Source organism: Ceratina calcarata, unplaced genomic scaffold (assembly GCF_001652005.2).
Source record: "Ceratina calcarata isolate Rehan_Ccalc_2016 unplaced genomic scaffold, ASM165200v1 scaffold238.2, whole genome shotgun sequence".
Classification (NCBI taxonomy): domain Eukaryota; kingdom Metazoa; phylum Arthropoda; class Insecta; order Hymenoptera; family Apidae; genus Ceratina; species Ceratina calcarata.
This window is the reverse complement of record NW_017145726.1, coordinates 1,748-14,162: the sequence shown is the minus strand read 5'-3', so window position 1 is coordinate 14,162 and position 12,415 is coordinate 1,748. Positions and strand designations below refer to the sequence as shown.

At 42.2% G+C, this 12,415-nt stretch overlaps 2 protein-coding genes across 2 annotated transcripts in view; both read right to left on the bottom strand.

The window, feature by feature from the left end:
• LOC108622754 (frequenin-1) overlaps positions 1-7,949 on the bottom strand; it is a 28,582-nt gene extending 20,633 nt beyond the window's left edge. Inside the window, exons 1-2 of the mRNA XM_018020834.2 lie at positions 7,865-7,949; positions 4,587-5,086 (exon numbers count right to left, since the gene is read on the bottom strand). Coding sequence (XP_017876323.1) covers positions 4,587-4,650 — 64 coding nt within the window. The 5' untranslated portion in view covers positions 4,651-5,086; positions 7,865-7,949. The remainder of the gene's footprint in view (positions 1-4,586; positions 5,087-7,864) is intronic.
• Positions 7,950-12,266: 4,317 nt separating this feature from the next.
• LOC108622752 (putative G-protein coupled receptor AH9.1) overlaps positions 12,267-12,415 on the bottom strand; it is a gene marked incomplete at its 5' end in the record, with an annotated part of 1,852 nt that continues 1,703 nt past the window's right edge. Inside the window, one exon of the mRNA XM_026811718.1 lies at positions 12,267-12,320. Within this exon, the coding sequence (XP_026667519.1) occupies positions 12,267-12,320 (54 nt within the window). The remainder of the gene's footprint in view (positions 12,321-12,415) is intronic.

Sequence of the window (12,415 nt, the reverse complement as noted above, 5' to 3'; positions counted from 1 at the left end):
TCCTAAAATAGTAGTAAATAAAAAGAAGAAGTAGAACATTTCTGTCGTTCAATAGGATAGCTGCGAAACGAGAGACCGAAATTCCAAAGCTAGCGCGAATTCGAGAAGAGATAAGCCGCGCGAGGAACGCTTTTGAATCTCTCCCGCGTTCTCTCTGCGGGCACAGGAAATAGAACGGAAATGTTTTTAAAGCGGCCGTGTACTGAAATTCGCCGCAGACGCGGTGAATTTATTCGCCTCTAAACTTGCAACATATCTCTCGGAGTTGAAATTAACACGTAACGTTACTTGAAACGAGCCTACAATTATTTCTCGACCGCGAACGTCGTCGGGAAGCTGCGATAAGAGTCTGATAAAAGAAACTTTTTCCTACGTAGACATATACACGTGTTCCTGCTCGCCTTTTCGTCGGGTAAACTTCCTCTGCGCAGTGAAACGGTCGCGTAGTCCGCGTTTCACGTCGCCCGCGGGACTCGCTGTGAATTAATCCGCAGCTCCAAGTCCCGTGTTGAACGTTTAAAGACCGTTAAAGAGTCACGCGTGAACGTTTTGCAATGGGACGAACTCTAGCGTATTTTTTTTCAACGTAATATCACGGGTCGGTGCAGATAACGCTGTACCAGTTACTCCTTGTATAAAATAATTCTTATTGTTCTTCGTGCAAAATTAAATCGTACAAATAATAGTATCACCTAATTTCATTATATTGAGTATTATCCAGAATGTCCAATTACGAACTGGGTATGCGACCCATTAACCAATGTATTCTTCTGTCTCTTGTGGTTCTCTACCCACCAGCGAATTACATTCTATTGCGTGAATGCTGTAATTTAATGTACGTGCTAATGAACGTTGTAGTTAATTGAGAAAAACAGATGATTGAATTTCTCCGGGATAAAAGTAGAACAAACGGGAGACAAACTTGGTTCGTTTACGGGGAAACAGGAAACACAGCAACATCCCTCTTCTACCTCAGTACCTCAGTTACGCTTAAGTTTAACCGAGTACCATTCGCAAATAGAAGACGTTTGAATCGGCGTTAATTTTCGCGTCGGTATCCCAGTCGGACGTTAAGCGAAAGGGTGAAAAGTGTACGTACCCGTATAGCTAGTCTGCGGTCCAGTAATTTATGAACGGTAGATAAATAGAGAGAGTATCTAGCGATAAACCAGGGATTGATCGATATTTGAAGCGACGCCTCGTCGATGGGACCGAATGAATAATAAGCGACTGTCGGCTATGAAAAGAGAACGTTCGGAGCGAATGAACGGGAGATCGGAGAATTTCCTGAAAATCGCCGGAAATTGATCCATTGTACCCGCGGCCGAGTTTGTTTCGCGTAACCTGATTTCGCGGCATTACGTCTATTCGATGGGATATCGTCGAAACGAATTTCAATCAACTTCCCCCGGTATAATCGCTTTAACCGGCGACTGTTTTCTTTCGTTATGGTCGAAATTTGTCCGCGGCGAGGATAATATTTGCTCTAATAACAAGCCAAGCACTCCGGATTACAGTTTGCCTTACCATCGTTCAAATAATTCAACTACATATTGCAAAAACGACATCTTCCATGGGGAATTACGTTCTATGCAAATTTTCTTAACGATTGTGGCCTGTTCGCCGTGAATCACAGTTTGCTTCTCTAACGTTCAGGCAATTAAACTATATACATTCATTGTCTTTTATACGTTGTAAAAATAACATAATCTGCGAATTATGGAATACTCCGTTTTATTAAATTATTCGTTCTGGATTATCACAGTTTAAATAATTGCAAAAATGAAACGTTGCGTTAGTAGAACTACGTGTTATGCAAATATTTTGAAGGATTATAGCGGCAATAATATAAAGTAAAGTTATTCGTGACGGTAATTACATCTCGGGGAATGATGCCGATAACTTCTCGTGATAATTTACTCACGGAAATGTTCGCGATAAATCAGTGTAGCTCACGTTAACGCAGGAAAAGAACGCACGTTCGTGCGAAGATCTTCGATATACTAATAAACCATAGTACGGTATTAAGGTGATTCTAGCAATTTTCTACGAAGGCAAATTGAAATCAGTTTTCGCAAGCTCATAGTATCGCTGTCGACCCTTTACATTTCTATCAATCAATTTTGCTTAGAGAAATTTCTGTGTTCAATCGAGGGTCACATTTTTAAACCTGTACTTATTCTATCTTTTGAAATAGATTTTAGAGAAGTTTGAAATAATAAATGAATCCATTGAGACATTAACGAAAGAGAACCTTGGCTGGGAAAAAAGGAACAAACGTCTGACCTTCTTTCTTTCCTTTCGAATGGAAGTAGAACGGTTCTCCCTTTCTCAAAATAATTTAGCTACGTTACTTTTATCGTAGAGGCTTTCGAACGATTCAGCAAGAAGTTCCACTGAGTGACCCCACCCCCGGGACTGCTTTGATCGGTTTTATCGTAATGCGCTTTTCGTCGTTTCGCGTCGTAGATATTTATAGTGTCGCTCATCGAACGACTTCTCGTCGCAATTTCTGGGCCAACGATATCGATTTTTCTAACCGGCGCCCGTTCAACGGACCTCGTTTTCCCAAACTTTCCCAAAGGGAAAAACTTCCTCCTCGTAATAATTTTCATCTAAGAATTTAATATTGGAAGAATTCGAAATTGAGATCATCGAACGCGTTCGAACTTCTCATTTTCAATGATTTTATCATTACGAGAGTAGAAATGAAAAAGCAAACTGGAAGTTTTGCGTAATGTTAGAAAACTTTTTATTTAGATTCCTTGGCTACGTATTAACTGGCGCAATTTTCTGATTAGAGATGTTATCTAGAGGAAAATCCAGTTCGATCAGGTTTCGTGCAAGTCGAGGAAACGAGAAATTTCGAGCGAGGATATCCTCTTTATTAAGGGAAGATCGTCCTTGAGCCCGCGAACGGGAATTTGCATACGTATTCCGTTGATTGGGAGCTCATTGCGATGATCGAGACCCTCTCGTTACTACGGTTCTCCCTTCTTAACGAATTACCACTCGAGAACTCGCTTTGATATAAAAAAGATTCCACTGATGGCCTGTACGTAAATACGAACTGAATCAATAGAAATAAACCATCCTTCTTTGATTTAATTAAATGAACTTCATTTTCACTAAGATTATTATAATTTTATACACGAACAAAATTTTATCTGTTCCATACGTTCCACATTTTAATAAAACCGATTTTTCTTTATTTGAAATGAAAATTCTTGTTCATTCAGGCTGAATGGAACGAAACCTTGAAAAACAATCCCTCTGTTATTTTTTCTCTCTCTCTTTTCTTATTCAGTTTAAGGTTAAACGAGATCGATATTGTTGCAAATTTTCATTGTTATTAAGCTAGCTGGAGGTTGCTCGAAAGTATCTGGACCGGAAATTATTTGTAATTCTTAGCGCGCAAAACGCAAGCAGGTCAGTTGGAAAGGCTTTATCTCGGCTTGGTCAGAGACTCGAATACTGTTTTGTGTACTGCCTCACGCAATTGATCAACCGTTCATTTCAACTTGATATTCACCGACACCTTTCAAATCTTTGTATTCGTTCCACGGCAAATGCTTGCGACTAGCTAGACCGAAATGCAATTATCGGGCAACAGATTTTTATTTAAAATTAAATATTCAGAAAACGTGATTTACAGACGAATTTCATCGTATACTTTTATAAACGTATATTCTCTGCACGTTTCATTTTCTTATGAATGCACCAATCTAATAGAAAATGTCTAGTTTATAAAAGAGGTTTTAAAACATACAAAGGTGGTAATTATTTCATAAGTTCAGCGAATGAGGAACGAATGTGAATGGCTGTTCTTATCTCGACGAGGCGGAAGGTACTGTACTGGATAATTCGTAATTGGGCAAACGAGTCTCTCGTGGACGTGAGCGAGGACGCAGCGTCCGCCCCGACGACGACGACGTTGGCTCGTTGAAAATTTATGGAAATCGCGATAATGAGGAACGCAGTGGCGTTCGCTGAAGCAGCGAAGTCGAATAGGTGTGTACACACGTTATCGAACGACGTGCCTCGATTTAACGAACAGAGATCGATTGGGTACCCCCTGAACGGCTAAAAATACAGATTCGGCGATGTAAATCAGGGGCCTCGAATAAAAATCATTGCGAAGGGAACAAATTATATGGCTACGTTTTAACCCGTAACGCGTGCTATCGATTTCCCTTCGGCAAAGCGCCCTTTCACTGTTCGTGGAGATCAGAGATAGCCGAGAATTTCCGTGTTCGAATAACCTTACAAACCGAAGGCGGTTTTTCTTTGTGGAACAGGTGGCAAAACTCGATATAGCGTGCGGGATAATAGAGAAATTGCTATTCGAGTTAACAGGCAAATCTGTTAGATGAATTGTATAATGCGTATTGTCGCGAGACCGCGGATTTTATGCGGACGAGACGCGTCTCGAACGGAGCATTCAGTATTCCGTTCTATTTTCTGTCGATCGAACGCATAAAATCGGCAGTCTGTCCAGGAGGAAAAAGCGTATGGAAAAACTAGGTAGCAGGTACAAAGCGATTGTCTGACTTGTGACTGTTAGAAAAGCTGCCAATGGTACTCACAGTACGTGTCAGTGGTTAGCCGGTCGATGGTGTCCTGCTTCAGTTTGCTATTCTTCTTGCCCATGTTTCTCGCGAGAATCCTCTTTCAATCCGTTACGCGATCGGCTTTTATCCGCTCTCTACCGGTGCGTTTTCTATTTTCCACGGGCCTGGAACGGTCTCACCGTTCGCTTTGCATCTTTCACGTGGCTGAGCTCGCCGGCCGATGCAGTGTCCCCCCGCCCGGTCGAAAACGATTTAAACGCTCGGAATTCCGAATTCGATCGTGACCCAGCGACGAGAGGAGGCTCTTCTATTTCCACTTGCTTCGAGACTCTCGGCGGTCCCCCGAGTCTCCTCGCACCCTTTCAGTCGGCAACTTTTCTCGTACGGTATTATTGGAAGTCGACGAAAATGGCAATTGATTAAATTTGTCCGCGACGCGTGCACCGCGAGACTTTCCGCTCCTCCGTGTTCTTCTTATCGAAGGACACGCGCATCACTCGATCCTCGATAGACGTCTGGAAAAGTTTTCGTTATACCCTCTCGCCGAAAGTAGTTTCCATTCACTTGTTCCTCGTCTCGTCACTTCGAAGCTAGCCAGAGAGATCCACTCGAAAGTCGTTTCTAAAAATCCCGCGGAACAGCTACGCGGCTTTCAAGCGCTTAGCAACTTCTCGACACGCTCTCTTTTTTCAATCCCAAAAAAATCGACGAATTCAATTTTTCGCCTCGCTGATTCTTTTTTTTTTTCTCACTGAAAGTTTTTGTACGATTTGAACGAATTTCCTCTCGACGGTGCTAACGAGGTTACGACGATCCGTTCTATTGCACTTATTAAACGAATTTTTCCTGCCGGCACTTGATTGTATTTTTTGTCAGTGAAAATAAAATTCAAAACGTATGGTCCGGTTGGAATGAAATCTACGATGAATATCTCTCTCGAGGGTCGACGAAAATTGCTACAGTTCAATTATTTGTTCCTCGATCACTCCCGTAGGAGAAACGCGATCGTTATTTCGGTCAGTAGAAAATTTTTACAATTTTATGTTCGATATCTGTCGTGAAATTATGACCGGGAAATTAATTAGTGGAGCGAACGAGACAGAGAATTGCTAAGAATCAACCGTCTTAGCTCGTAACGAGAGTCGAACATTGAGGTATTGCCACTTTTACTTCTGATTAGAAAATCGTCGTTAAATTATTTTTGGAATGAACGAACGATTGTTGACGTTTATTGAATTTGAAGCCTGCACGCAGAGTATAGTGAGGACTTGAATTATTTACCTGCAGCCAAGGCCTGATGGTACCCTTGACCTCGGCCGAGAATCTTCAAATACATTATTTTAAATGATAATTAAAATATTAATCATCCTTCGAGGCTAAACATCCTTCGAGATGAAACAAATTCCTGTTTAGACGTTAGAAATGTCCCATTTTGCATAAAACTCCAGAGTCGATAAATTGTTCGATTAAAACTTTTGCTGCGGCGGAGATTAAATTCTTGTTCAAAGTCCGCGCAGCGAGGGGGAAATAAACATTGCCCATAAATACGTATTTGCAGTATTTTATTGCCGGCCGATATTTTGGTCGAAGAAATCTTGATCGTGCGTCCGACCTACTGGTATACATATACTTAATCCCTTTAAAGTGTCGGGAGCAAAATATCCCGCGGCAGTCTGCTCCCCTTCGATTAAATGTTCGCCCGAGTCAGCGCGACCGAGCGAAACTTTTAAGAAACCGTTCACGTCGCATCGAGAACGAGGACACGAATTCCCATCTGCATACGAGTTGCCCAAGAAAGTATTATGGGGAATCATTGTCATTCAAATTTTTCCAGAAAAGAATCGGTTTGAAAATTAGGATCAATTCTTTCTGGAATTTACAAACCCGGTCGATGCGATTCAGAATAATTGAATATATTTCGAGCTGTCGTTATCAAAATTTTTCAAAAGTCGATTTCATCGACGAACTCAAATTTTTATATAAAAAAATTAGAATTTCTGGAATTCACAAGAATGGTTAATTTTATTTAAAAGAATCGAGCGTTTCTATGTTTAAATAAAGAATCGCGATCTGAATTTCTACAAGGAATTACGGATACGTTTTGAGGGTTCGAGTCGAACTGTTGGACGTTCAAACGGTTAGTTGGATAGGAAAGGCAGATTCGATGGGGAAACAATTAGAGGGCGAGACACTGATTGTCCGTTTACCGTGACTGGAGCTTTATTGGATTACCGGATATTCCGGGCTATCGGCCGATATTCCCAGAAGTAGACGATGGTCGGGCGCTCTTGACGCATTGTGCCGATAAGTCACCGATGTCGGTCAAAACTGTGCACTTACACAGGCGTACTTACTTTTCACGACGGCCGCGTACCAAACACTGATTATCGCATAAATGAGCGTCAGCAACGCTGGCCGTGTCGTAAATGAAAGGCGCAAGATGAATCTTAGCTGTTGCATATGAGAAGCAAACGAGTTTAGTTAGACAAATTCTGTTAGAGATAATAGACTGGAGAATTCATGCAAATGTTCATAATAAATGAAAATTATTATTATATATATTAATAAATGATAATTATAATAATTGAAAATTCAATTCATGAAAATGTTCATAATAATACTCTGTTAAGAAATATCGAATCAATGACAGACCACGTTTCTATTTCAAACGGATTCTTTCGACTGGTACCGTGAATGCATGAAAATCCAGTCTACCGATAATACATTAGAGATAAAAGAGTCGTCTCAGTAAGTCACCAACAAATAAGAAACCTAAAGACGTTTTATAGGAACATTATCAAACGAACATCGTTCGCCAGAATGTAGTAGGCATCATGCGAGTTACGAGCTAATTTTGCACCAATTATTCCCAGCTCTATAAATGAATTTCACTGCACAAAATCAAATCCACCCAATATCATTAAGACATGCCATACAAAGGCTTGAAAATAGATCATGGCAATGATGCTGTGAACTATCTTAACTAAAGAACCGGTCGCAAAATGATTGAGGAAGATAGAAACGATGGAACAATGAGAAGTAAAGCAGAGAGCGACGTGGTAAAGACGGTAACAAAGAATCGGCGAGGATGAACGAGCCAAAGTGTTAGCCGGTGCTCGGATGAGAGAGTTGCAGCACTGGGTCTGTTCCATTTCGCGAATCGTCGCGCGATCGATCGATTGATCGTCGGCGGCTGGAACAAATGGATCTCTCTGACGGCGCGACGAGCGATGGACACGATGCGCGGCGTTAAGCTTCGAAGCGACGTTTTTTTCATTCATCAATCGCCTTACCGTGCTTGGTAAACGATCGGCGGAAAAACACGGACCAGTGACGTCATAGCGTCGCGGCGCCTGGCGTCAGACTGGCTTGCCGATTGGCATTACGTACAGTGCGTTGCTACTGATTCGCGCAGGCGCCGGCACTCGCTGAGAATTCTCGATCGTTCCCTCTTTCTTTGCCCTACGAGGGTACCCCCGTGTTCCGTTCTCTTCGCACTCTCTCCCACCCTGCGTCGTGCTCGCCCTCTGCTACCCCTGCATTTCGAGCTTCCTCCTAGCCCCAGATATCACCTTGCTCGGCTGCTTTCGTTCTACACGCAGATCCATGAGATCTGTCATCTCTGCATCCCCTTTTCTTTTCATCTCTCCCCTTCCCCCGATCCTTTCCCCATCGAATCACATGCATTTTTGTTTTTCAACGTGGGACACTTTAATTGCTGATCGTTAGTCTACAGATTTCATGCGTTCACAGGATAATTGATGGAGTGCATATAAAAAAATCAGTCAATTATCGTAACGAAGAGAATATCGTACCAATCATTGGCATCGATCATTGCACGAAACGCAGTGAGCGAAAAGATTGAGCGTATAAAATGGGTTAAGGTTCGTAGTACCAATTTCTTCCTGTAGCGAAAACGTCGAACAACAGATGTATCCTATTCTTTCCGATTCCTCTTCTCTGAATAAGTATGCACGCACGGGCTGACGCTTTCGTAAGAATCGCGAATCGATAAAGGCAATGGACGCGACTCGTGTCGCGACGAGAAATCGTTTCGCGTGCATTCAATTGCTTCCTGTCCGACACTTACGTCCTCATCGCCTCGTTAAGCTTTTCCTCGGCTCGTGTAACGGTGCTTTCCGTTCTTAGCAAAAGAAATTCTCTTGTTCTTCCGACCTTTCGCTCGTTCGTGCGACGAGTATCGCGATAAAAATATCCGTCCGACGGGAATGATTTATTCGTTTAGCGAGCGCTCCCTCAGAAGTCACGTTACCGATTGATTTTTCACATCCGATGCATTTTCCTTGTTCGGAACCGCAGACATTTCCCGTTTTATCCGTTTATGGAAAGTAAAATCATGACTGCTCTCTTCTAGCTCGTAAAAACTGATAGAAAAATATACCTGAATGCCAGAAAAACCAGAAAAACTGTGCAATTGATTAAAAGTGTTAGAAACCTAACTTTCAAGTAGTATAGTCAATAAAAGGTCAGGCGTGAATTATATCTCATATAAAAAAAATCATATGCATGAAAAATTAATTGATAGATTAGCTACGTACGTCAAACGAAGCTGAAGAGCATTCGTTTAACCAGAGATAACATAAATCGAAAAACCCAAGTAGTACAAGTCAATAATACGTCAGACGTGGACTGTGCATTCGGTTGGACGTCTCTAATAGAAGTGACGCCATTGATCAATTCGATGAACATTTTACACAATTAAATTCGGCCGAATATACGGGACGACTTCTTAAAATGGTATCGGAAAGCGAGCAATAACGATTGTAATCGATAGATTTAAAAAGAGCACCCAGAATCGGTGACCCTATGAATAAAAGAACAGAGCTCCGAGTCTTAACGCGAGAATCGACTGTGGATATTCGTCACTCTTCTTTTTACAGTCACCTTATTAAAACCTATGGAGGAGCAATTTATTTTCCATTGTAACAATAGAATTATAATTATTACTTTGCCGATTGTTAGGTAAAATTTAATATTCATGGTACTTTTGGTGTTCGAAAATAATTCGTATTCAATGTTTCATTCGTGCATCTTATATTCTGCACGCGATTTATTTATTGTCAGAATTGAGTTTCAATGGATGAAATGGAAAGTTTAACTTTTTCGAAGGTTCGAGCATGGCAGGTTGCCGGGCAACTGGCAGGAACGATAAAGTACAACAGGCGGGAGCGTCGCGCACCTGTTATTCACCGTTCGCGCGTGCATTAGTAATAAGGGATAATTGCACCCTCTCCTTGGCGGTTATTCGATTTAATGATAATGGTTATTGTCAATCGCGCTTGTTCGAAACCTACGTGGTTTACCAGGAGATCCCTATCCGCGTGCTTTATTTATGCGTCGCTGAGTCACGTTCACCGCGTCCCACGTGGCCCGATAAGAATCTCTTCCTTCAATTTAATGTCAAGTGCAACAAAAATCGAAATTGCGTTTTGTTTTTTCAAAAATTGTTTCGCAATAGAACGAACACGTGGTGAACGTCGGAGAGTTTAAGGAATTTGGTAGGTCACGAGTACGAAATTGCATATGCAATTTTTTTGCTGAACGTGGAAAACTGCGCGGTGTCCGTGAACTGTTACGAGCTTAACCGCGAACTACGCAACACGGTTCCCGAGTGGCGCTCGTTATCGGGGAAATTACGGGCCCGAGGAAACACGTACGGTTTCCACCGCGTGGGAAAGTAAAATTGCGTCTTTCGTCAATGCATTTAAGCTTGCGTTGCACGTTGCGCGCTCGTCTCAAGCACGGAACGAGAGTTCTCTCGAAATACCGTGCAAACGACGTCGGCTTGCCACGTCCCACAGATTTTCTAACGAGTTTTCAACTATTCGCCCCATGTCACGCATCATCCACGAGACTTTGAACCTTTCAAAATCTACGATCTCATCTTCTTCGCGCAAAAAGAATTGTCCTCGTCATCAGAAGGAAATGGAACGAGAAATTTACTTAGGAAATGATGGAAAGAATGGAATTGCGAATTCATTTTCCGATTAGGAAGGTTGACTTACATAAATATCATCGATGACGCTGAGGTCATGCGAAATCACTGCGAGCCAGCGTTGACGCTTGAAAAGATTGCAAAATCGTGAAAGATTCTGCGAGCGGGACCTTAGAAATCCGGGAAGAGGAGAGACAAGAGTAGGGACGAGGGTACTCTCGGCCCCGTTGCGCTTTCTCTCGCGAGCGAAGCCACCCTGTATCGACCCAGCAACGCCCACCCCCAAACAGCAACCCCCACCATGGATGACCCTGTCTGCCACCGTTCTATGCCACGCCGTGTCCTCCAAAAATTTCGCACGATATGCATCCGAACGTCCTTCCAAACGCTCCTTTCCTTTATCCGACGCCCATCGATCCGAACAGTAGGGCTACGCCTCCCACGTTCGCTTTTCGACTGATCGATGGTCATCCGGTTCCGATCAAAAGATGACTTCGAATCGATTCTCGCTTGTTTACGCAGCTCTCGAATACGTGAAACATGTGTCGGTGTCCCACAAATCCTTTAGCCAATGCGTAACAAACTACCGACAGTCCAATCAACGTTTCGAAAACATCGATGTAATTTTTCAATAAGATCTAAATCGCAAACGAACATTCCGCCTCACATTTATAACTGGAAACATCTATCGATGTAGAATAGAATTTCGTTTGACTAATTAAGCATTGCGATATGCATACCATAAAACGGAATATGCGTTGGTAATGTAATTAATGAGACATCGTTAAACGAGCTCGTATAATTAATTGCGAAATCATTAATTGAAAACACTTGTCGATTCGGTAATTATAACGCGGTATTACAGGGTTAAAAGCTTTTTTCACGAGGCTATCGCGTGTTCGCAAAATTCGACCCGGTTTCAGTTTCCTTTATAAAAATGATAAGATCATTTGATACCCACTTGATAGCTCTCGGTGTTAATTAACGCCCGAAGCCAGGTACATCCCGGGTTTCAAAGATTCGAGATTACCCGCATAAAGCCTTTCAAATTTGATGCTCGACTATTCGCGACGGCGCGTTACGCGCGCTTTCAACCCGATATGTAGAACGCGAGGATTCCGGTTCGAAAAGCCGTTCAGGCGGAGGGAGTGGGAAAGCTTTGAGTTAAATACCAACGGTATCCTCCTGACATTTTAATTCCGGGTGAAATTAGGAGCGGGAATCGATCTCATTTGAATATTAAAGCGAGCCTTTAACCTTATCGCAAGTCTCACAAATATCTTTTATTAAATCTTTCCTCCCTATGCATTCGATCAAGCCACAATTATAATTGCAAAGAGACTCGGCGTTCGTCGCCCGGCATTTCGCGCGAATCTCCCGGACGCAAATAAAAATAAATGATTAACATAATTAGACCGCGGATTTCATTCATTTATAAGAAAACTATGAAACAATTGTGGAATGTTTTACCTAAAACACGTTTTTTACGGCACAAAAATCCGCGGTCTGTTAATCCCATTTGTGGTTTTTAACACGTGGAAGAAGAACGTTGCACAAAACACCGATTACCTCTTTGAAAGAAATGTTTCCTGGGAATGCGAGTTCGAATTTCTCCTAAGCATGAAAGTATGCGAAATGCCAGCTTGCGGACGATTTAATTGGAATTGGTCGCATACGTAATTCGAGCTCCTTGTCCACAGTCCGCAAGTGTGGGTGGGCCAAGAAGTAGCTAAGCTCATTTAGTGAAACTGTATCTGGTGGATCAGAATCAAATTTCGAACTTCATCGGTAGACTGCGAATTCCATGCACTTGAACATCGCTATTATCGTTCTTACAATGAAAATACACTTCCTGCGTTTAGATGATCTTGGCGAGTGAATCCATAAT